Raw genomic sequence first — 24,039 nt, forward strand, 5'->3', positions numbered from 1 at the left:
AAGCTTCAAATAAAACTTTATTTGCCACATGCGCCGAATACATATTTGGACCTTAGAGAAATGCTTACTTACAAGCCCTTAACTATTATTGAACTGCACTGTTGGTTAACAAAATATTTACCAAATGAACTAAGTAAAAAATTATAAAAAGTAACAGAAAAAAAAATAACAATAACGGTACCGAGTCAATGTGCGAGGGTACAGGTTAGTCGAGGTAACGTGTACATGTAGGTAGGGGTGAAGTGACTATGGATAGATAATAAACAGCGAGTAGCAGCAGTGTAAAAAACAAATGGGTGTCAATGTAAATAATCCAGTGGCCATTTGGTTAATTGTTCAGCAGTCTTATGGCTTGGGGGTAGAAGCTGTTAAGGAGCCTTTTGGTCCTAGACTTGGCGTTCCGGTACCGCTTTCCGTGCGGTAGAAGAGAAAAAAAAACAGTCTATAAGACTGGAGTCTGAGAATTTTATGGGCTTTCCTCTGACACCGCCTATTATATAGGTCCTGGATGGCAGGAAGCTTGGCCCCAGTGATGTACTGGGCCAAACGCACTACCCTCTGTAGCGCCTTACGGTCAGATGCCGAGCAGTTACCATACCAGGCTGTGATGCAACCGGTTAGGATGCTCTCAATGGTGCAGCTGTAGAACTATTTGAGGATCTGGGGACCCATGCCAAATCTTTTCAGGCTTCTGAGGGGGAAAAGGTGTTCTCGTGCACTCTTCACGACTGTCTTGGACCACGATGGTGTCCACATCACCAACGAACATGAAACTCTCGACCCGCTCCACTACAGCCCCGTCGATGTTAATGGGGGCCTGTTTGGCCCGCCTTTTCCTGTAGTCCACGATCAGCTCCTTTGGCTTGTTCACATTGAGGGAGAGGTTGCTGTCACCACACGGCCAGGTCTCTGACCTCCTCCCTATAGGCTGTCTCATCGTTGTCGGTGATCAGGCCTAGCACTGTTGTGTCGTCTGCAAACTTAATGACGGTGTTGGAGTCGTGTTTGGCCACAGTCGTGGGTGAACAGGGAGTACAGAAGGGGACGAAGCACAGCCCTGAGGGGCCCCAGTGTTGAGGAGCAGCGTAGCAGATGCGTTGTTGCCTACCCTTACCACCGGGAGTGGCCCATCAGGAAGTCCAGGATCCAGTTGCAGAGGGAAGTGTTTAGTCCCAGAGTCCTTAGCTTAGTGATGAGCTTTGTGGGCACTATGGTGTTGAACTCTGAGCTGCAGTCAATGAACAGCATTCTCACATAGGTGTTCCTTTTGTCCATGTGGGAAAGGTAGAGTGCGACTGAGATTGCGTCATCTGTGGATCTGTTGGGGCGGTATGCGAATTGGAGTGGGTCTAGGGTATCCGGGAGGATGCTGTTGTGAGCCATGACCAACCTTTCAAAGCACTTCATGGCTACCAACGTGAGTGCTACGGGGCAGTACTTAGGCAGCTACCACATGTTGTCAAATTCAGAGTAGCTAGCAAGCAACGAGATATGCCAAATAATCTAAAAACTACTTGGTCAAATAAATCTAATTAGACCTTTCAGACAAGTCGCATGGACAGGAATCAGATTTGTATCTGATTTCAAACCACCTTCTTTGGTGGCTTGAAATGTGCATTGAAACATCCGATTCCATGTGCTTTTTGACTGTTCAGACTGCATGAAAAATAACATATTCGAATACGCAAAAAAATATGATTTGAATTGCTTTAAACTGCCTGTGTGAACAAGGTTGAGAGTAACCCAGATGCATAAAGGCTACAGGAGTTCTTATTGTGTTGGTTTCAGTGGCCATCCCTCACCCCTAGGTATGAAATGCAGAAGACGCATTTCAGTTGAATACATTCAGTTGCACAACTCACTAGGTATCTCCCTTTCCTTTCCCACCTGGCTTTTTAGAGTCATGTGACTGTACTCCAGTAGCTCTTAAATAAGATCTGTGGTCACACAATTTGCTGGAGATACAGACCAGAGAGACAGTGTTATTTTATGTAAATCCTACTGATGGCCCAATAAGCGGTTGAGTTCTACATAGATGATTTCTCTGCTCCTCTTTCTTCAAAGCCGTCATAGGGCGGCGCACAATTGGCCCAGCGTCATCCGGGTTTGGCCATCATCGTAAATAAGATTTTGTTCTTAACTGATGTGCCTAGTTAAATAAAGGTTAGATTTAAAAAATGTTTTTAAATAAAAGCAGTGTCTAATAAATGTAAAATAGTTGGAGTTGCTTTAGAGATTGCACTTTTGTGGTGCATTTTAATTCACACTGACATGTGTAAAGTTTAGGGAGCAACAGGAGCGCAGTCCTCAGCATCTCTTACCTGTGTCTGTGTTCATCATGGTCCCCCTGTCCATGTATGACCACCTGTCCACCAGGATGCTTAGCTCCCTTGGGCGCCTCGATGTGCGGAATCAGCACGTCTTCCAAGCCCAGGTCGAAGCGCTTGTGTTTTGAGTTGTCCGGGAGGAAGAAGAAAGCTCCAAAGCATAAAGTGATGAAGGCACTGAGGATGAGGAGAAGGATAAACTTCTCTGAGAGCCTCAGGGTGGCTCTGTGGTGTGGGAAAGAGGCAGCGCCGGGTGACAGGGTGGGTATCCTGCGGCCAGACAGCGGCAGTAGAGCTGGTGTGGTCATGTTGGACTGTGGATATTTAACTCAGGGTGGACAAATGTCACGGCTGTATTATCTGCTGCTGTATTATCTCATTGTGGCGGCGAGTACGTGTCCAGAAATCAAGTGTCGTGGTCCCTCAGTGAAGTGACTGGTCACCAGTAAATGTATGGGTTTTATTCTGAAATTGAAGGAGAGAGTAATGAGGAAATAGCAGGTAGCTACATTACTCCGATATTATCGTATGGTTGATTAGCCTGAAAACTGCCTGTCTTACAGTCAGACAAATAGCATAAAAAAAGGTCACACAGAATACACTGGAGGCTTTTAAAAGTCATTACATTTACGAAAACATAAGCACATGCTTCTGACTAGGGTGAACTGTACTATATTTATGAAGCACACAATCTTAGTTTGTCCATACGGATAAGTCATACAGAACGCACAGTGCATTGAAAGCACTTCCCCAGGAGTGTCGGCAAATAAATGTATCAAACCGGTTTGAAAAGGGAAAGATATTTCTAGGTATGCAGGCTAGCAGATGTTACATAAAATAGCGCTACGTAGATCGCAGAAACACCTGCGTGAGCGCGTGATACCATCACCACCACCCTTCAGCGATATACCTACGGTACTTAACTCCACTTCTTCACCGTGGAGTTGTCAGTTATGATATAACAAATGTAGTGCGAGACGACACATTGTTTAAAAATAATGTTACTGTAATATAATTCAAAGTAGCACTTAAGAATATTTAGTTAATCAGCATGGAGTAACCAATCTTACCGTGCAAATCCTTTTGTCATTCTGATCCATGTTGTTTGGTTGTGACGCTAACGATGTGAACTGGATAACAACAAAACTAATCAAACCGAACGACACAACTATTAATACAGTTAAGCAATTGTTTAATACCTAACTAACTAAATGTTGTAAACTAATTGAGCAGGATACATAGCTTTCAAACAGTGAAAAATTAACATCCGAGCGATTGTCGCATCATCGACAAGAATGAAGCCTTAATAGTTAAATTACCGAGAAACTCCCCCATTACCATTTCATAAACAAATGCGCAGGTAAAATGTTATGTTGCCTTTAAAATCAACCACGTCTTGGTAGCTAGTTGAATACTCCCAATATTTTCTCAGCTTCCTCACACGGCCCTACGTCTGATGTCGGCGTCTCCACAGAATACCAAGTTCATCCGCTGAATTGACAGGCTTGGCTAGCACAGCTAGATGGCTAGCTAGCTAAAGGAGAAACTGACTATCTACCATTAGCTGATTAAACACATACATGTGCACCCGCAATATTATATTGTAATATTAGCAACTTTTCTTTCGGATATGTTGAGGTTTGTAAAACGACTTGGCCAAAAGACTGCGCCTTTTTCTGTAAAGGCATCTACCTAGCTAGCTACTGTAAGCTAGCTAGCTATCAGAGGCGGTCCGTTACGATTGTTTCGCTGCTGCTGCTGCATCACCTCAATAATGCCTTTGGGGAAATCGGTGACAGAAAAGCATCCTAGTCCACAGTTTCCAAATAGCCGCTTTAAGAAATGTGCTCATGTCTTCAGGTAGTTAGTTATGATTTCCTTTAGGAGTTTTGCTTTCCACTTTGCTTCTTTCGTTGTGGATAACTAGCCCTGTCTATGTTCAGGCATGTTGACACTGCTGCAAAGAACGAAGGCTCCTCCCCTCAATCTCAGCCTGGTAAATTTAGGGAGCGTCTATCAATTTCGAAAGGCTATTTGCAACGTGCTTATCTGTGTAAATTAGCAGTGTTCTGGCATATCTGATATTTTTACACTAATAGGTGTTTTGATAATCAGATCAGATGTCATTGGTCAAAAAGAAAGCATTTCACAGGGATGCTGGCCAAGGCTGACTTCAATGCTTCACACAGTTGTGTCAAATTGGCTGGATGTCCTTTGGATGGTGGAACAGTATTGAGACACACGGAAACTGGTGAGCGTGAAAAAAACAGCAGCGTTGCAGTTCTTGACACAAACCTGGAACTTACATATTTTGTCTTGACCATTCACCCTCTGCATGGCACAAACACACAATCCATGTTTTATTTTATTTTTATTTCACCTTTATTTAACCAGATAGGCTAGTTGAGAACAAGTTCTCATTTACAACTGCAACCTGGCCAAGATAAAGCAAAGCAGTGCGACAGAAACAACAACACAGAGTTACACATGGAATAAACAAGCGTACAGTCAATAACACAATATAAAAAAAGTCTATATACAGTGTGCAAATGGTGTGAAGAGGTAAGGCAATAAATAGGCCATAGTAGCGAAGTAATTACAATTTAGCAAATTAACACTGGAGTGATAGATGTGCAGATGATGATGTGCAAGTAGAAATACTGGTGTGCAAAAGAGCAGAAAAGTAAGTAAAAACAATATGGGGATGAGGTAGGTAGATTGGATGGGCTATTTACAGATGGGCTATGAACAGCTGCAGCGATCGGTTAGCTGCTCAGATAGCTGATGTTTAAAGTTAGTGAGGGAAATATAAGTCTCCAGCTTCAGCGATTTTTGCAATTCGTTCCAGTCATTGGCAGCAGAGAACTGGAAGGAAATGCGGCCAAAGTAAAAATTGGCTTTGGGGATGACCAGTGAGATATACCTGCTGGAGCGTGTGCTACGGGTGGGTGCTGTTATCGTGACCAGTGAGCTGAGATAAGGCGGAGCTTTACCTAGCAAAGACTTATAGATGACCTGGAGCCAGTGGGTCTGGTGACAAATATGTAGCGAGGGCCAGCCAACTAGAGCATACAGGTCGCAGTGGTGGGTGGCTTTGGTGACAAAACGGATGGCACTGTGATAGACTGCATCCAGTATGCTGAGTAGAGTGTTTGAGGCTATTTTGTAAATGACATCGCCAAAGTCGAGGATCTGTAGGATAGTCAGTTTTACGAGGGTATGTATGGCGGCGTGAGTGAAGGAGGCTTTGTTGCAAAATAGGAAGCCGATTCTAGATTTAATTTTGGATTGGAGATGTTTAATAAGAGTCTGGAAGGAGAGTTTACAGTCTAGCCAGACACCTAGGTATTTATAGTTGTCCACATATTCTAAGTCAGAACCGTCCAGAGTAGTGATGCTAGTCGGGCGGTCGGGTGCTGGCAGCGAATGGTTGAAAAGCATGCATTTAGTTTTACTAGCGTTTAAGAGCAGTTGGAGGCCACAGAAGGAGTGTTGTATGGCATTGAAGCTCGTTTGGAGGTTTGTTAACACAGTGTCCAAATAAGGGCCAGAAGTATACAGAATGGTGTCATCTGCGTAGAGGTGGATCAGGGAATCTTGCGCAGCAAGAGCGACATCGTTGATATATATGCAGAGAAAAGAGTCGGCCCGAGAATTGAACCCTGTGGTACCCCCATAGAGACTGCCAGAGGTCTGGACAACAGGACCTCCGATTTCACACTGAACTCTATCTGAGAAGTAGTTGGTGAACCAGGCGAAGCAGTCATTTGAGAAACCAAGGCTGTTGAGACTGCCGAAAAGAATACGGTGATTGACAGAGTCGAACGCCTTGGCCAGGTTGATGAAGACGGCTGCACAGTACTGTATTTTATCGATGGCGGTTATGATATCGTTTAGTACCTTGAGCGTGGCTGAGGTGCACCCGTGACCAGCTCGGAAACCGGATTGCACAGCGGAGAAGGTACGGTGGGATTCGAAATGGTCAGTGATCTGTTTGTTAACTTGGCTTTCGAAGACTTTAGAAAGGCAGGGCAGGATGGATATAGGTATATAACAGTTTGGGTCTAGAGTGTCACCCCCTTTGAAGAGGGGGATGGCCGCGGCAGCTTTCCAATCTTTAGGGATCTCGAATGATACAAAAGAGAGGTTGAACAGACTGGTAAATAGGGGTTTCAACAATGGCGGCAGATCATTTTAGAAAGAGAGGGTCCAGATTGTCTAGCCAGACTGATTTGTACGGGTCCAGGTTTTGCAGCTCTTTCAGAACATCTGCTATCTGGATTTGGGTGAAGGAGAAGCTGGGAGGCTTGGGCAAGTTGCTGCGGGGGGTGCGGAGCTGTTGGCCGGGGTTGGGGTAGCCAGGAGGAAAGCATGGCCAGCCGTAGAGAAATGCTTATTGAAATTATCCATTATCGTGGATTTATCAGTGGTGACAGTGTTACCTAGCCTCAGTGCAGTGGGCACCAGGGAGGAGGTGCTCTTATTCTCCATGGACTTTACAGTGTCCCAAAACTTTTTGGAGTTAGAGCTACAGGATGCACATTTCTGTTTGAAAAAGCTAGCTTTTGCTTTCCTGACTGACTGCGTGTATCGGTTCATGACTTCCCTGAAAAGTTGCATATCACGGGGACTATTCGATGCTAGTGCAGTCCGCCACAGGACGTTTTTGTGCTGGTCGAGGGCAGTCAGGTCTGGAGTGAACCAAGGGCTATATCTGTTCTATTTTTTGAAAGTGGCATGCTTATTTAAGATGGTGAGGAAATTATTTTTAAAGAACGACCAGGCATCCCCGACTGACGGGAGGTCAATATCCTTCCAGGATACCCGAGTCAGGTCGATTAGAAAGGCCTGCTCGCAGAATTGTTTTAGGGAGCGTTTGACAGTGATGAGGGCTGGTCGTTTGATCACGGACCCATTGCGGATGCAGGTCAATGAGGCAGTGATCGCTGAGATCCTGAATGAAAACCGTAGAGGTGTATTTGGAGGGCAAGTTGGTCAGGATAATATCTATGAGGGTGCCCATGTTTACGGATTTAGAGTTGTACCTGGTGGGTTCCTTGATAATTTGTGTGAGATTGAGGGCATCTAGCTTAGATTGTAGGACTGCCGGGGTGTTAATCATATCCCAGTTTAGGTCACCTAACAGAACGAACTCTGAAGATAGATGGGGGCAATCAATTCACATATGGTGTCCAGGGCACAGCTGGGAGCTGAGGTGGGTCTATAACAGGCGACAACAGTGAGAGACTTCTTTCTGGAGAGATTCATTTTTTAAATTAGAAGCTCGAACTGATTGGGCATAGACCTGGAAAGTATGACAGAACTTTGCAGGCTATCTCTGCAGTAGATTGCAACTCCTCCCCCTTTGGCAATTCTATCTTGACGGAAAATGTTGTAGTTGGGGTTGGAAATCTCAGAATTTTTGGTGGCCTTCCTAAACCAGGATTCAGACACGGCAAGGAGATCAGGGTTGGCGGAGTGTGCTCAAGCAGTGAGTAAAACAAACTTAGGGAGGAGGCTTCTGATGTTAACATGCATGAAACCAAGGCTTTTTTGTCTCAAGGCTTAACAATCCTTCTTTACCCTATCTCCTCCCATTCATCTACACTGATTGAAGTGGATTTAACAAGTGACATCAATAAGGGATTCAAGCTTTCACCTGGTCATGGAAAGAGCGGGTGTTCTTAATGTATTCTACACTCAGTGTATGGATCCAGCAATTATTGCTTTAGTAGTCTCACTACACTAGGTAGAAGGGTTGCCTCTTACAATGTTAACAATGGTCGTGTTTCCCTGCTCATACTTTGCTGACGTATGCCAGATCTTACAACGCCTGGATAGGTATTTTACGTATCAGCTAACCACATCATATGGTATAGTAATTTGGTACCTGACCACCCAGTCGGTGATGTGGCATGCAACCATTGGTTGATGCATGCAAATTCTGAGCAGGGGAACACAAACAATGTTGGCCTAGGTCTGTGATTTCCGAGACTACTTTGCAAGGTCTTAAATTAAGGTACGGGAGCATTTAGGCCTAGGAAGAATTATGGGAAAGTGGATTTTTTTTTTTACATTTTAATTTTATAGAAATACATTTTGTGTGGAAACAAGATCAATGACCCTATACAATGCACTCTTCTTTGTCTAACAAAGCGTGCAATTAGCCTAATCATTTGTCAGTTTACAGAGTGCAACTTTTGTCCCGACTACCAGACAAAATGTGTTTTCTGCTCACTGTTTCTACCAAGTCTGAAACTATCTATTCACACTGTGTCTAGTGGCAGTATAAGTTGTGATAATGGTTGTGTTGTCATTAGTGTTGTTATGTCTGCTTATTTTACAGTATGTCAATGAGGGGGCCGGAGTAAGCATTTCTTGACACATGAAGTCAATCCATCTTGAAATGCGGTCACGTCCTGCTGAGTCAGGGGAGACCGAGTCCGTCAGTGAGTCCTTGAGCTGCCATTAGCTCGGGCCCAACTCTGCAGTCCACACCACAGGGCCACTGGGCTGATTTATGTGACACCCCTCACTGAGTGAATTAGTGGTGTGGTGCCATATGACAATTGGGTACTTTTTCCACAGAATGTGCCATAATCAATATAGAGTCCTCTTTGGAGACGGATCATGTGAGTCACGAACGCTCGCTCAAAAACTGTACATTTAAAACACTGTGCAGGTGGCAATCTGCCTAAAACACAAAAGGACTGACGCTTTTTTAAAGCTGAGCCAAATTCCGGAGGGAGGGGGACCGTTTGCTTCACTGCATCTCTGGTTATCAATGTCAGAGGGCTATGGATCATTGGCCTGGAGAGGATTCATGGTGAACTTCAAGCCCAATAAACAATGCAGCAAAGACAGAGTGCTCATTACAAACACTTCAAGAGAGGAAAAAAAGAGTGGAGAGGGAAAAAGAAACAAAGAGAGAACAAATGGTGAGGGAGATAAAGATTTAGAAAGATGAGGCCTTGGTGCAGCAAATGAAACGCCAACATCCAGCAGGTAAACATAATGAAACAGCATCTGTCTTTGGAGCGCCATGTGAACGAGAGGGTGAATTACGACAGATTAAACCCAGTCAACAGCGTAGAGTACCATCATACCACCCTGGGGATCTGGGCCAGGACAAGGGTAAGAGGATGAGCTCCCACGCTGCGGCAGAAAATATGCTGGTGGACACTCAGTCAGTCAGAACAGTGTTTGTGGGGGTAATTAAACTGTGTAGTATTCAGGAACTCTGTATACACACATCTTTTAGGCCCAAGATTTCTGTACGTTAAGTCTTGTATGGCCACGTTCACATTATTGCCTGGAGATAACCATTGAGCACTCCACTCTCCTGTGTGATGTAGGGTCCATTTAGAGCTATGCAACTACATTAGTGTGATGGCTATGGCTCTGGCCCCTGTGTGAAATCAGGTTACACTGTGATCAGAGTGACCCATAGTCGGAATCTTTATGTGTCACAAACACACAGAAAATCATCTCTAACTCTGCTCACTGCACCATGGAGCAGTAGCTACAGTGCAGTGGATTCCTCCTGCTCGGTTCATTCTATCTGTACTGCGTGCTGTATCTATCTAGTCCAAAGGGAATTTACTAATATATTACGCATTTTGGGCTAGAAAGTGGATCCTGCAATGCACATGAATAATTGAGGTTGAACTAATATAAACGAATTAAACTAAATTATTCAAAGTTCAGCATGGTCAGACTCTACACGGCATTGGCATTCCATCACTGTACATTTATAATTACAAACTGCTCTGGGTTCATGTTCTTTTAAATTACCTCTATTTCAACCTCTGCAATGATGAAGAACATTGCGGCTCATCTCTTGGAGCCCTGAGATGAAGAGCCTATCAGAGTGGGATGTCAGACAGTGTCATAACATGGTTGTCGTGGTGATGTGACTTGGCGAGCTCTTGACAGGAGAGGGATAAAGATGAAGTCATCACCTCAGAAACGCACACACACACAGGAGTGATGAGAAAGACAGGAGTATGATGGTCAGCTCAGCTGAACACGCCAAGAGAAAGGGAGAGAGAGAGTCAGTGAATGAAACAGGTAGGTTCCTTGTGAGAGAAGGAATACAAATACAGGGAGAAAGACAGAGGGAGGGGAGAGGAATAAGGGACTAAGAGTTATTTTCCATCACATTTTTCTGTTAGGTTGTATTACAAGAGGTTCTTAAGCTTACAAGACACGTTACTTCAGTTCTCAATCATGGGGTTAAAGAGTTTAATGTGGGATGACATAAACCTCTTCTCTCCTGGGTCCACTTTGCAGTCCTAAAACTGTTTTAATAGTCCACTGCAGTGGTGGAAAAAGTACCCAATTGTCATACTTGAGTAAAAGTAAAGATACCTTAATAGAAAATGACTCAAGTAAAAGTCCACTACTTGGTTTTTAAAATACTTAAGTATTAAAAGTCAATGTAATTGCTAATATACACTTAAGTATCAAAAGTAAAAATAATTTCAAATTCCTTATATTAGGCAAACCAGATGGCACGATTTTCTGTTTTTTTACATTTAGGGATAGCCAGGGGCACATTTCAACACTCGGACCATTTTCCTGTCTTGCTAAGCATTCGAAATGTAACGAGGACTTTTGGTTGTCAAGGAAAATGTATGGAGTAAAAATTACATTATTTTCTTTAGGAATGTAGTGGAGTAAAAGTAAAAGTTGTCAAAAATAAAAAATAGTAAAGTACAGATACCCCAAAAAATGACTTAAGTAGTACTTTAAAGTATTTTTACTTCAGTACTTGACACCACTGGTCCACTGTAATGTGGTTTCAACACTTGGTGTGTATGTGTTCTTATGTAAGAGGTGGGGGCAGTTGTTCAGAGAGATCAGGTAGTGTTTTTGATCCAACCCTTCATCATCATCATCATCTCTAATGATCTTTAACCCCTCCCTGCCCCCACTAAACAACTGTACAGAGGAGGTTCAGCTCCCTTAGGGAGGGTGAGAGTGCATTTTGTTGACCAGTAGTCAAACAGCGTTTCAACCAACATGCAGTGGTACAGCTTCTACGTAGGCAGCAACAACAACTGTACAACCAGCTAAACATGACATCTGGTGAGAACAGTCAGTGCACTATTACTCAATTACAATATAGCGTAATTAAATACGTATTGCACTTGATTAGGCACTGTCCCCACTAATAGGGATTCTCCAAGTAGCTCGTATTTAATGGAATATTTCCATTACTGAGATGGTCTGAAGTAGGAGTGAATAGCCCACTACTGCCATACAGTGGCAGAGAGAGGAATCGCAGTGACAACTAACTATCACCCTGTTGTGTATTCTAAACAATGACTAAATGTATTAGGAAGTATATACAGTTGAAGTCGGAAGTTTACATACACTTAGGTTGGAGTCATTAAAACTTGTTTTTCAACCACTCTACAAATGTCTTGTTAACAAACTATAGTTTTGGCAAGTCGGTTAGGACATCTACTTTGTGCATGACACAAGTCATCTTTCCAACAATTGTTTACAGACAGAATAATTCACTGTATCACACTGAGGGTCAGAAGTTTACATACAATAAGTTGACTGTGCCTTTAAACAGCTTTCTGACATTTCACATTCTTAAAATAAAGTGGTGATCCTAACTGACCTAAAACAGGAAATTTTACTAGGATTAAATGTCAGGAATTGTGAAAAACGGAGTTTAAATGTATTGGCTGAGGTGTATGTAAACTTCCGACGTCACCTGTACGTTATGCTTTGTATTCAGGATAGAAACCTCATAACTGTTGTTAATATTGTACGAGACATTAAGTTATTCCAGTGTTATTTATTTCAGAATAAAAATAATGGTCTTTCAAATACATGAAAGGCACAAAGTCAGTTTTGTGATGTAACATGCACATGCAAAACAATAGAAACGACAAAATAGTTAGCTACAGTAGCAGATCACAACAAATATTGTTTTGTGTAGTGTGTATAAAATCTACAACTTGAAAATAGAAATGAATAGATATTCATAAGTAATGCTGCGGCCTATCTAGTTGACTTTTCCTTAATTCATTTCTTCTCACATTTATCCACACTGTCCCACTTCTTTCCCAGTATTTCGTTCATCATCTGAAAGGGTTGATTCGTAGACCCATGATGTCTGGAGGGGGTAGAGGTGTCCTGGCCCTGTCCCTCAGAGCTCCACTGTCCTGAGTTGGCCCCGGGGCGAGCCTGTCCCCCCCACTGCTGTTATTGTTCCCCCCACTGCCGTTATGACACTCTGTGGCAGGCACTCTGAGGCCTCCACCGTACTGCCACAGCACGACCAGTGGGGCTTACCGGGGTGACCCTTATGGCCGTGACCACAGCCCTGGAACCCTCCTGCGCACACACACAAAAAGCGAGAGTACTATTCATAGTTTGTACCTGATATTTTCAGAGTAAGAGATGAAAAGCAAAGCTACCGTGACCGTCTGTGTTTTATTCACTTTGGAAAACGCTTAGTAAATCTGGCTGGTGCATAATGTCATGGGGGACATAACGACAGACACAGAGCCGTAAAGAGTTACTGTTACCTGATGTGACATTTCCCATTCTGCACATACTTAGCGTACCGGTCCTTCAGTAGCCTTTACTCTGCTGCACATACTTGGCATACTGCCCCTAGAGGACATACCTAGCATTATCCCTGCACCAGTACTAGATCTGGCCTTGCCATTGAGTTCTGCAGATAAGTGTATATTTCCTATTCAGCGTAGCTATATATCCCATTTTAAACATACCTAGCCAAGTACCCTGTAGTCTGCTGTACCTACCTGGCATGGTTCCCGTGCAGCCACAACGGGCCTCTTTAGAACCCCCACTGGAGCAGAAGGAACAGCAGTGGAACGTTCCACGGTGCCACCGGACCTGTCTCCTCACATTCAGGACAAAGGGGGAACCCTGGAGGGTGAAGGGATTGCCAGCGTCATTAAGTAAGCATGCTTACTAGTATTATTACTAAATCCTGATTGTCACGATTACCGTCATTATCATTATCAAATACTGTACAGTACCTTAACGTGTAGGGCCTTGACACACACCCACACAGAGTAGGGCCCTGGCTCCATGGGGGTGTAGGAGACAGAATAGGAGCCATCACTGTTATCCACCACCGCCGCCTCCACTCTGCTGCAGAGGACACAAGTAATTAACAGCAGCAGATATATTTGATGATGTACTTATAATGCATGGTACAACTTACAAAGCATGTATGACCCCTTTATAACAGCATCATCTCATAATGATCCGGAATAAATAACAAATGATCATCAAGATTAGCTCAATCAGATCAGAAACCCGGCACACCCAGTAGTACAGAGAACGTGGTAGATGTGTGTGCTGCAGATCATCTGGTTCCTCACCAGTCTTTCTTCTCCTTGTGGACCATACTGACCAGGACAGCTTCCCCTCCATGACCCATCTGCTCCCCAGCAGCGTCTCTACACACCAGGGTGAACTCCCCTCTCTGGCCTTCCCTGCCACGCTGCAGACCTGGGGGCAGGGACAGGTTAAAGGTCAGTCTCTCTTTCACACACACACAAACAGAGACACACACACACGTACGTGTTTCTTCCCTCTCAGCGCTGACAAAGGTTGTTTCCCCCTGAAAGACCTTTTAGGATAGCACTTGAGTAGAAGGCTCTGTCTATACATAAGCACATAAAGCCACTCTGATCTAGACACTGGTGGTGTGGCTTTGTGTGTGTGTTCTGGTGACAGCCATGCACCCTGTCACACTGCACCAGCAGCTGTTGCTCTTAACACACACTTTACTGCTTGACATGTCCTACACTACAGTGGACCAAACCCCTGACTTCAATCTTTTATCACAGAGCCTGTCTGGTTTTAACATGGGCACACATTTGTAAATACTGTATGATTGATAAGAGTGGCTTAAGCCTGTATTTCCTGATGTGTAGATACTATAGCCTTGTGTAATCTACAGCTTTGTTTATAAACGCTAAACATGGGCACTAATTCTATAACATCCTTATCCTTAAGCCCAGAAACTGGGGAAGTAAAGAAACAGTGACATGGGCTGCAGGTTCTCTTTTTCAACTCTTATCACAAACACTCTCCAAGGCCCTGTAGTAGACACAGACAAAACACACACACCTGCTTTATGGATTGACATCTGTCACTACATTTAAATGAATACGACTTGTGGCAGTTGACTTTGACACAGAGAGAGTCTCTATTTGCTGAAGCCATGCATCTCCAGCTCAGCAGGCAAACATCAGCCACAGCAGGGAATAGCTCTTTGTACTATCACAGTGGGCATGCTGCAACAGAGCGGTGTGTGTGTGAGTGTGTGTGTGTATCACACAACAAAAGAGAGGGGTATATCTCAAATACCTGCCACTTGAAATGTTTCCATAAAGACCAGAAATGTCAACCACTGCTTATCCTTTACATACTGTATAATTGCCTAAGGGCTCTGTTTGAGTGTGTGTGTGTGTGTGTGTGTGTGTGTGTGTGTGTGTGTGTGTGTGTGTGTGTGTGTGTGTGTGTGTGTGTGCATGCATGCATGCGTATGTAGGTCTGTTGTAAAAGAGCATCCCCTAAACATACTTAAAGAGGCTTCCTACAGGGTTGTTAAAAGTGGGACAGGAGAACTGCCTTAGAAGTAGGGGCTAGGGGAAATAGGGCATAGGGGCTAAGGGTTGTTTCTGGACGGGACCTTGGTTGGGGTCTCACCTTCCCCTTCAATGGTGCACCTGCTGAGCTCCAGGGTCTTGGTGTGGATCACCCCCACCATCGGGTATCCCGCCACTTCGCCTGCACTCTCCCGTGGCAGGAAGCAGAAACTGCTCCCGTCATCGGGGCAGACGGTTGCTGGGGGGGGGTTGTAGCCCGTCTCCATCAGGACAGCCAGCCTGCGGAGGGTCACGTCCTTAGCACTGAGGATTTCTGCGTCCGACCCGCACGTCAGCAGCCGCTCGGCGAACTCCACCCCCCCGCGGGTGTCCGACAGGGCCTGCTGCAGCTGCGCCCTCTGCAGATGGAGATGACTCCTGCGCTGCAGACACAGCTCCTCTAAGCGCCGTAGCAGCAACAGGCAGTGCGACTCCACAGCGCTAGCGTAGCCTCGTGCAAATGAACGCACCTCGTCCACCGCCGCATCCACCCTGGTCTGCAAGGCCTCCTGGGATAGGTCCACCTTCCGAAGTGACTCCTCCAGCTGGTCCAGCCGTGGCCGCAGGCGCCCGGTAACCAAATCCCGGATACGGCCCCCATGGCGATCGATGACATCGCGTGTGGGGAGGCAGCGGTGGTCGCGGTGGAAGGTGGCAGCACACTCCAGGCAGACAGGTAGGTCACAGGGCTCACAGAAGAGACGCAGCTCCTGGCCAGGGTGGAGGGAGCACAGGACGGGCCGAGAGAGACAACCCTTGGTCTTCAGGTCCTCCAGACACTGGACGGTGTGAGACGACGTCCTCTTCTGTCTCCTGGGGAGGAAAGAAGGTGGAGATTGTGAACTCATAGGTTCCACTTTATTACACTGTAATTGCATGTAGCCTACCTGCCTACAGCTATCATGTAATAAAAGGCAAGTGGCCAGCTCATAGGCTATCTCAAAGCTTAAATGGAAGTCGGGAACCAACCATAATCCTAGACTAGTTAAAATTAACTTGCAACAATGTTGAAACATTGAACATGAGTTATAAATATATTTTTTTGCACTCACCTGTGTGCTTGAATACAAAACTCACAGAGGTTGACACTGCACACCTCACAACGCTTCTCTGCGTCCCCGTCGCTGCACAGGTCGCATACCACAGAGTTCTTGCTCATCAGCGTCTCCAGAAACACTTCGTCCAGGGCCAAGTGGTCAGTGGTCAGCCCGTCCACTCCGGACAACGGGATGTCCACCTCGGAGTCACACTCCGGACAGAGAACAGTGACGGCAGAGGAGAGCGGCTCGCCTTCCAGAGGGACCGCTTTACCATTGTGTACTCCCGAAGACACCGAAAATGGTTCCAGTTGACGAACGCAGTCTGCGCAGAAGGTGTGTAAACACTGCATAATTTTAGGCTCGCGATATAAACATTTACAAACGCGGCACACTGCCCTCGCATTGACCACGACGTCCCCATTATCTCCGTTTTTAGAGCTCGAGTTTGTGGTCGCGGTTGGCGAGGAATCCACATCTTTTTCCAAAATTTGGTCACAGTGTGACATTGTGTTTTATAGTATTGTCTCGTTTCTTTCAAAACACTTTGTTGCCGGATTTTGTTTAATAAGAATAAAAAATACCGGTGTCAGAAATCGACTTAGGCTACCAATTTGCAACTATATCAGCAGCCTAGGTTACAGTTAACGTTAGTAGGCAACAGAAAACCCCAGCATACATACCGTAACTCCAACATAACATTCAGTGTAGGACTATATAGGCCTATAACTATTGTTACACTGTTTCCTACACCCTCAACTTTTCTTCCGTAAAACTCCACACTAGGTACATTCTCTCTTCCTTGAAACATGAAACCCTCTTCTCCAGTCCAATGAAAAACAGCCTTTGCACCCCCAGGCGTGGTTTGAAGTTGAACCCGATCTGAAGCAGAGAACTAAAAGACGTCCCAGGCCCCTCAACTCAGCAGAGACAGAATATCCTTCCCGCAGGCCCCATCTACTGGTCTGAAAGACCATGCATGGCCCATGCAGCTATCACAGAATGAACTTCAACAAGCACCAAAATCAAACCATTTAAAATAATTGACATTTTATTGTAAAAAAGAAACTATAGTCCTATAGATTCATGTGTTACACTGATAGCCCAGTAGACTGATTGCCACAGGGAATCCCATAGAAACAAAAAGTAATTGTTATTATTATGTAATTACAGTATTGCTGCTGTATGTACCTATAATTTCACCACTTATTAGATAACCTATAGCCACGCGTGTGCGCGCGCGCACGCACGCACACACGCACACACACACACACACACAATCTCCACTTGTTATATCCAACATAAATTCCATCAGACTCCAGGCAGCCCAAGGCTAGTGGTTAGTGCCAGACTTGTTCACTTTACCACAGTACTTTTAGGAACCTTGTCTGTAGGCTGAGGAGCAGTTGGTGTCTGTGTGTTTATCAGGTTAGCTGGTAAATCCAGAGAAAAACACTGCCGTAGCTGAGAGAACGTGCCATTGAGGTAGTAGTATGGGTGGTGCAGCTGAAGTATTGAAGGAGAAGAAAGTCCTTGCTGATATCTCTGTATCTGTAATAAAAAAAGATGCTGACTGTACAGTATGTACACTGCCAAACATACACTGAGTATACCAAACATTAGGACCCCCCCCCCCCCCCCCCCCCCAGAACAGCCTAAATAAATCAGGGCATGGACTCTACAAGGTGTCGAAATCATTCCATAGGGATGCTGGCCCATGTTGACTCCTGATGCTTCCCACAGTGGTGTCAAATTGGCTGCATGTCCTTTGGGTGATGGACAATTCTTGATACACACAGGAAACTGTTGACCGTGAAAAACCCGGCAGCAGCGTTTCTTGACACAAACAGGTGTGCCTGGCACCTGTTACCATACCCCATTCAAAGGCACTTAAAAGTTTTGTCCTGCCCTTTCGCCCTCTGAATGGCACACATACACAAGCCAAGTCTTAAAGGCTTAAAAATCCTTTAATGTGACATCAATATGGGATGATAACTTTCACCTGGATTCACCTGGTCAGTCTATGTCATGGAAAGAGCAGGTGTTTTTAATGTTTTGTATACTCAATTACTTATGTTAGTTAAGTCCTAGAGAGCTCCCAGTCATTGGTAGGGTTAAACGCCACTTTAATTGCATCTTTATTTTTTGTTTAGTTGTCATGTTTGGCCGGGTTGTCGTGGTGAAATAGACTGAAGAGGGTGTAGGTGTTCTCTGAGTGAGTGACTTAACTTGTGTAAGTGTTTTTAAACTGGGTGAGAGTTGTCTAACATGCAGTTCTCATCCAGGTATTTTCTCAGTATAAAATTGTATTTTCTCTGAAAGGTGTTTACTGGACCTTTGACGGTTGCCTGGGAGACAGCCTTCACCAGAGGGTTTTGGATGATGCAGGTGTAGCTGCCATACAATTTGATTGGCTGAAGGGAGCTGATGAATCGAGTTATCCCGGCGGAGTTGTTGAAGAAGCTCGTTTCACTTTCGTTCAGGACGTTGTCATTGACGTCCAACCAGGTGACGTTTGGTTTGGGGAACCATCTCTCTGCCTCTGCCGTTAGGGTAGTGTTTACCCGCTTGAATTTGGGGGCTGAGAAAGCTGAAGTGAAGCATATTTTCAGAGTAGGCTACTTTGTGTGCAGTTATATTCATTCTCAATATTCAGTGTGAAATATTGAGAATGCCAAACAAGTTGGCTCCTTACCTGCAACTCTGAGGTTAACACTGGCAGTTCCCGAGCAACTAGGAGTGCTCACACTGCAGTAGTACACCCCATTGTCTCCCACTTTTACGTCCCTCAGCAACAGGGAGGCATTGCCTCCACCTATGGCATCTGAGAACAGCAGGGTTCTATTTTTAAACTGGGGGTTTTGCTTCGTCAGCTGGACTGCTCCTTTATCGTACTTGTACACAACTTCACTTAGCCCCTCCTTCGTCCAGGTGATTGACACCTGACTGGTCGATTCCCTGCTGTTAGTGGAAGTCTTGAACTTGCAGCTCAAGATGACATCCTCCCCCAAGTTCCCGATGGGCCACTTGTCAATGCTATACACAGTGCCCTTGGAACCCCCCAAACCCTGACCTGGAGGACAGCACACAGCAGAACACAACATACAGGAGGCTTAATTTCCATACATAGAGATGTGTGCAGTTCGTATGGACTATAGTTACACACACACACACAGGCAAACGCACACAGGTACACATGCAATCTCACATATGTTCAAATACATGTTACATGTTAACAGAGACATTACATGAATATTGACAATGATGGTGACACAAGTCAATATATATGCTCACTACATACCTGACAATGACACAGACAAGATGAGAATGATGAGTCCAGCAGTTACGAAGATACTGACTATCAAGCTGCAAATGGAAATGGGGGTGAAAATATCAAGAACTTTCCAAGTCAATTGAACATCACAATATCCAATGATTAATTAATCTCAGTATGCATTTGTTGGTGATAAAAAGCACAGCTGTTGCTGGGCCTCAAATAACAACAACCATATATATATTTTTTAAAACACATTGAATAGAGGCCTCACCACCAGAAGATTATCTGTCCAAATGAGGCCATGGCTCCTCAATGGTAGCTGGCTCTTTTTTAGCAGGGTTATGATAGTTCCAGCTGCTCCCTTTACCAGAGTCCACATACAGTATCCACGTGATGTGTCGTCTACAGCAGCTACATACTGTATGAGATCGACTGTAGCTCCACATGTGAAGTCCACACCTTACTGTATGTCATTCATAATTCGTAATATCAAACCCTGTACTCAGGAAAGCGAGGGACTCTCCTTGAGTCAATATTGTCACTTAGGTGTGTGTGTGCACTGCTTACTGACTTCCCATTAACATTTTTGACCAGAGGGAAGAAATAGGGATATAATCAGACTTACTTGACTTAAGCCCTTGGCTCCATAGGAGCGTAGACCATTGACTGATCCTCAACACGGGGACCCCACTGGGGTGCGTGCTCAGCCCCCTCCTGTACTCCATGTTCAACAAGGACTTCGTGGCCACGCACGTCTCCAACTCAATCACGAAGTTTGCTGATGACACAACAGTGGTAGGACTGATTACCAACAACGACAAGACAGCCTACAGGGCAGAGATGAGTGCCTTGGTGGAGTGGTGCCAGGAAAATAACCTCTCCCTCAATGTCAACAAATCGAAGGTGCTGATCATAGACTGCAGGAGACAGCAGAGAGAGCAAGCCCGCATTCACATTGACGGGGCCGCAGTGGAGAGGGTCAAAAGCTTCAAGTTCCGCAGCGTGCACATTACTGAGGAACTAAAAGGGTCTCTTCAAGTTTTAATGTCACGTGCACAAGTACAGTGAAATGCCTTTCTTGCAATCGCTAAACCCAACAATACAGTAATTAATAACAACATAATATTAAAAATAACATACGGTAGAACAAAAACACACAAGAAAGTAAGTTCCAGTACCATATTTACAATGTGCAGGGATACTGAAGTGATAGAGGTAGATATGTATAGGGGTAAGGTGACAAGGCATAAGGATATATGATAAATATGATAAACAGAGTTGCGGCAACGTATATGATGATTGTATGTGAGTGGGTGTGCGTGTGTGTAGAGTCAGTATAAATGTATGTGCATATTATGTGTGCGTGAGCAAATTATGAAGTGAGTGTTTGTGTGTGTTGGAGTGCCAGTGTGTGTGAGTGTGTTTGAGTGTGCATACAGACAGGTCACAAATAAAATAGTCAACTCAGATAGTCTGTGTAGCCATTTGTTTAGCTATTTAGCAGTCTTATGGTTTGAGGAGCCTGTTGGTGACATACTTGATGCCAGCACCTCTTCAACCTCAGGAGGCTGAAGACGTTTGGCTTTGCCCCTAAGACCATCACAAAATTCTACAGATGCCCCATTGAGAGCATCCTGTCGGGCTGTATCATCACCTGGTACGGCAATTGCAATTGCAGGGCTCTCCAGAGGGTGGTGTGGTCAGCCCAACGCCTCATCGGGGGCACACTGCCTGCCCTCCACGACATCTATAAGGAGGAGGCAGTACAGGTGCATCAAAGCTGGGGCAGAGAGACTGATAAACAGCTTATAGTGTATCTGCAGGCCATCAGACTGTTAAACAGCCACCACTAGCCGTCCTCCACCCAGTACCCTGCCCTGAACCTCAGACACTGTCACAAGCCGCTATCATCCTCTACACTAACCTGTGTCTTAGAGATTGCTGACCGACAGTTGAAATCTGAAGTTTACATAAACCTCAGTCAAATACATTTAAACTCAGTTTTTCACAATTCCTGACATTTAATCCTAGTAAAAATTCCCTTTCTTAGGTCAGTTAGGATCACCACTTTATTTTAAGAATGTGAAATGTCAAAATAATAGTAGAGAGAATCATTTATTTCAGCTTTTATTTCTTTCACCACATTCCCAGTGGGTCAGAAGTTTACATACACTCAATTAGTATTTTATAGCATTGCCTTTAAATTGTTTAACTTGGGTCAAACGTTTTGGTTAGCCTTCCACAAGCTTCCCACAATAAGTTGGGTGAATTTTGTCCCATTCCTCCTGACAGAGCTGGTGTAACTGAGTCAGGTTTGTAGGCCTCCTTGCTCGCACACACTTTTTCAGTTCTGCCCACACATTTTCTATAGGATAGAGGTCAAGGCTTTGTGATGGCCACTCCAATACCTTGATTTTTCTGTCCTTAAGCCATTTTCCCACAACTTTGGAAGTATGCCTGGGGTCATTGTCCATTTGGAAGACCCATTTGCAAGCAAGCTTTAACTTCCTGACTGACGTCTTGAGATGATGCTTCAATATATGCAACTAATTTTGCTTCCTCATGATGCCATCTATTTTGTGAAATGCACCAGTCCTTCCTGCAACAGAGCACCCCCATAACATGATGCTGCCACCCCCGTGCTTCACGGTTGGGATGGTTTTCTTTGGCTTTTAAGCGTCCCCCGTCTTCCTCCAAACATAATGGTGGTCATTATGGCCAAACAGTTCTATTTTTGTTTCATCAGACCAGAGGACATTTCTCCAAAAAGTACGATCTTTGTCCCCATGTGCAGTTGCAAACCGTAGTCTGGTTTTTTTATGTCGGTTTTGGAGCAGTGGCTTCTTTCTTGCTGAGCGGCCTTTCAGGTTATTTCGATATAGGACTCGTTTTACTATGGATATATGTACTTTTGTACCTGTTTCCTCAAGCATTTTCACAAGGTCCTTTGCTGTTGTTCTGGGATTGATTTGTACTTTTCGCACCAAAGTACGTTCATCTCTAGGATCTCTAGAACGCATCTACTTCCTGAGTGGTATGACGGCTGTGTGGTCCCATGGTGTTTATACTTGCGTACTATTGTTTGTACAGATGAACATGTGTAATGGCCGTCGTCAGAATTAGACCAAGGTGCAGCGGAGGATGTGTTCATCGTTAGAGTTTTAATTGAAAAAGAGAACACTACAAAAATAAACAAAAGACGACAGCAAAACAGTCCTGTCAGGATTAACTCTACTCAGAAAACACTAGACAGAAACAATCACCCACAAAAACCCAAAGGAAAAACAGGCTACTTATGTGTGACTCCCAATCAGCAACAACGAACTACAGCTGTGCCTGATTGGGAGCCACACACAGCCCAAAACAAAGAAATACAAAAACATAGAAAAATGAACATAGAACGCCCACCCAATGTAACACCCTGGCCTAACCAAAATAAAGAACAAAAACCCCTCTCTATGGCCAGGGCGTTACAGTATCCCCCCCAAAGGTGCGGACTCCGGCCGCAAAACCTGACTCTGAAGGGGAGGGTCCGGGTGGGCCTTCCTACGGCGGCGGCTCAGGTGCAGGACGTGGTCTCCGCTCCACCCTCGGCGTCGCCCACTTAGGTGGCGCCCCTGGCCGCGCCGGAGGACTGGTGGGCGACCCTGACTGCGCCTGGCTGGCGGGCGATTCTGGTTGCGCCCGGCTGGCGGGCGACCCTGGCTGCGCCCGGCTGGCGGGCGACCCTGGCTGCGCCCGGCTGGCGGGCGACCCTGGCTGCGCCCGGCTGGCGGGCGTCCCTGGCTGCGCCCGGCTGGCGGGTGACCCTGGCGGCTCCGGCGGCTCCGGGCTGGCGGGCGGCTCCGGCGGCACTGACCCAGGATTCACCAGGCTGGGGAGACATGAAGGAGGCCTGGCCCTGGGCGCAGGCACAGGACTCACCAGGCTGGGGAGACATGAAGGAGGCCTGGCCCTGGGCGCAGGCACAGGACTCACCGGGCTGGCGGGTGGCTCTAGCGGCTCCGGACTGGCGGGCGGCTCTGGCGGCTCCGGACAGGCGGGCGGCTTTGGCGGCTCCGGACAGGCGGGCGGCTCTGGCGGCTCCAGACAGGCGGGCAGCTCTGGCGGCTTCGGACTGGCGGGCGGCTCTGGCGGCTCCGGACTGGCGGGCGGCTCTGGCCCAGGACTCACCAGGCTGGGGAGACATGAAGGAGGCCTGGCTCTGGGCGCAGGCACTGGACTCACCAGGCTGGGGAGACCCACTGGAGGCCTGGTCCGTGGAGGAGGCACAGGACTGACCAGGATGGGGAGACCCCCTGGAGGCCTGGTCCGTGGAGGAGGCACAGGACTGACCAGGATGGGGAGACCCCCTGGAGGCCTGGTCCGTGGAGGAGGCACAGGACTGACCAGGATGGGGAGACCCACTGGAGGCCTGGTCCGAGGAGGAGGCACAGGATAAACCGGTCTGTGGGGGAGCACTGGAGTTCTGGTACGTAGGCTCTTTACCCACACTCCAGGCTGCGCAGGCATTTGGCGAACTGGGCCCTCCCAGCGCCCTGGAGACACAGTGCGCAGAGCCGGTGCAGGATAACCTGGACTGAAAAGGCGCACTGGAGACCAGACGCGCTGAGCTGGCACAATCCGTCCTGGCTCGATGCCTGCACTCGCATGGCACTTGCGGGGGCTGGCCTATAGCGCACCGGGCTATGAACGCGCACTGGAGACACCGTGCGCTTCACAGCATAACACGGTGCCTTACCAGT

At 46.0% G+C, this 24,039-nt stretch overlaps 3 protein-coding genes across 4 annotated transcripts in view; all 3 read right to left on the reverse strand.

The window, feature by feature from the left end:
- Window positions 1–4,323, reverse strand: part of LOC115161105 (mannosyl-oligosaccharide 1,2-alpha-mannosidase IB) — a 120,474-nt gene extending 116,151 nt beyond the window's left edge. The window contains exons 1-2 of the mRNA XM_029711853.1: window positions 3,398–4,323; window positions 2,322–2,792 (exon numbers count right to left, since the gene is read on the reverse strand). Of these exons, the coding sequence (XP_029567713.1) occupies window positions 2,322–2,635 (314 nt within the window). The 5' untranslated portion in view covers window positions 2,636–2,792; window positions 3,398–4,323. The remainder of the gene's footprint in view (window positions 1–2,321; window positions 2,793–3,397) is intronic.
- Window positions 4,324–12,126: 7,803 nt separating this feature from the next.
- Window positions 12,127–16,966, reverse strand: LOC115161107 (tripartite motif-containing protein 45). 2 transcript variants are annotated; one of them, XR_003869173.1, is made up of 7 exons: window positions 16,033–16,966; window positions 15,042–15,793; window positions 13,706–13,835; window positions 13,358–13,472; window positions 13,118–13,244; window positions 12,878–12,965; window positions 12,593–12,683 (listed from the first exon to the last, which is right to left on the reverse strand). XR_003869173.1 is itself a non-coding variant. In XM_029711854.1 (6 exons), exons 1-6 carry the CDS (start codon window positions 16,524–16,526, stop codon window positions 12,496–12,498), a joined length of 1,806 nt encoding a protein of 601 aa, XP_029567714.1. In that variant the 5' UTR covers window positions 16,527–16,964; the 3' UTR covers window positions 12,127–12,495. The 2 variants fall into 2 exon arrangements, 1 of the variants encoding a protein (XP_029567714.1); XM_029711854.1 differs by lacking the exon at window positions 12,878–12,965 and having other exon boundaries at window positions 12,127–12,683; window positions 16,033–16,964.
- Window positions 16,967–17,046: 80 nt separating this feature from the next.
- On the reverse strand, window positions 17,047–19,726 carry LOC115161108 (V-set domain-containing T-cell activation inhibitor 1). Its single transcript, XM_029711855.1, has 5 exons — window positions 19,566–19,726; window positions 19,319–19,383; window positions 18,713–19,090; window positions 18,353–18,607; window positions 17,047–17,568 (listed from the first exon to the last, which is right to left on the reverse strand). The coding sequence occupies exons 1-5, from the start codon at window positions 19,595–19,597 to the stop codon at window positions 17,447–17,449; spliced, it is 852 nt and encodes a 283-aa protein (XP_029567715.1). The 5' UTR covers window positions 19,598–19,726; the 3' UTR covers window positions 17,047–17,446.
- Window positions 19,727–24,039: the final 4,313 nt, after the last annotated feature.

This window comes from Salmo trutta, chromosome 24, assembly GCF_901001165.1.
Source record: "Salmo trutta chromosome 24, fSalTru1.1, whole genome shotgun sequence".
NCBI classification, from domain to species: Eukaryota; Metazoa; Chordata; class Actinopteri; order Salmoniformes; family Salmonidae; genus Salmo; species Salmo trutta.

Coding starts and splice junctions, on each gene's coding strand:
- LOC115161107 (XM_029711854.1), bottom strand. CDS start 16,526: ATGTCACACTGTGACCAAATTTTGGAAAAAGATGTGGATTCCTCGCCA. Junction 15,794..16,032: donor TTTTGTATTCAAGCACACAG/GTGAGTGCAAAA, acceptor TTTCCTCCCCAG/GAGACAGAAGAGGACGTCGT. Junction 13,245..13,357: donor TCAAGGCCCTACACGTTAAG/GTACTGTACAGT, acceptor TTCACCCTCCAG/GGTTCCCCCTTTGTCCTGAA.
- LOC115161108 (XM_029711855.1), bottom strand. CDS start 19,597: ATGGCCTCATTTGGACAGATAATCTTCTGGTG. Junction 19,384..19,565: donor GGACAGATAATCTTCTGGTG/GTGAGGCCTCTA, acceptor TTCCATTTGCAG/CTTGATAGTCAGTATCTTCG. Junction 19,091..19,318: donor CTTGTCTGTGTCATTGTCAG/GTATGTAGTGAG, acceptor GCTGTCCTCCAG/GTCAGGGTTTGGGGGGTTCC.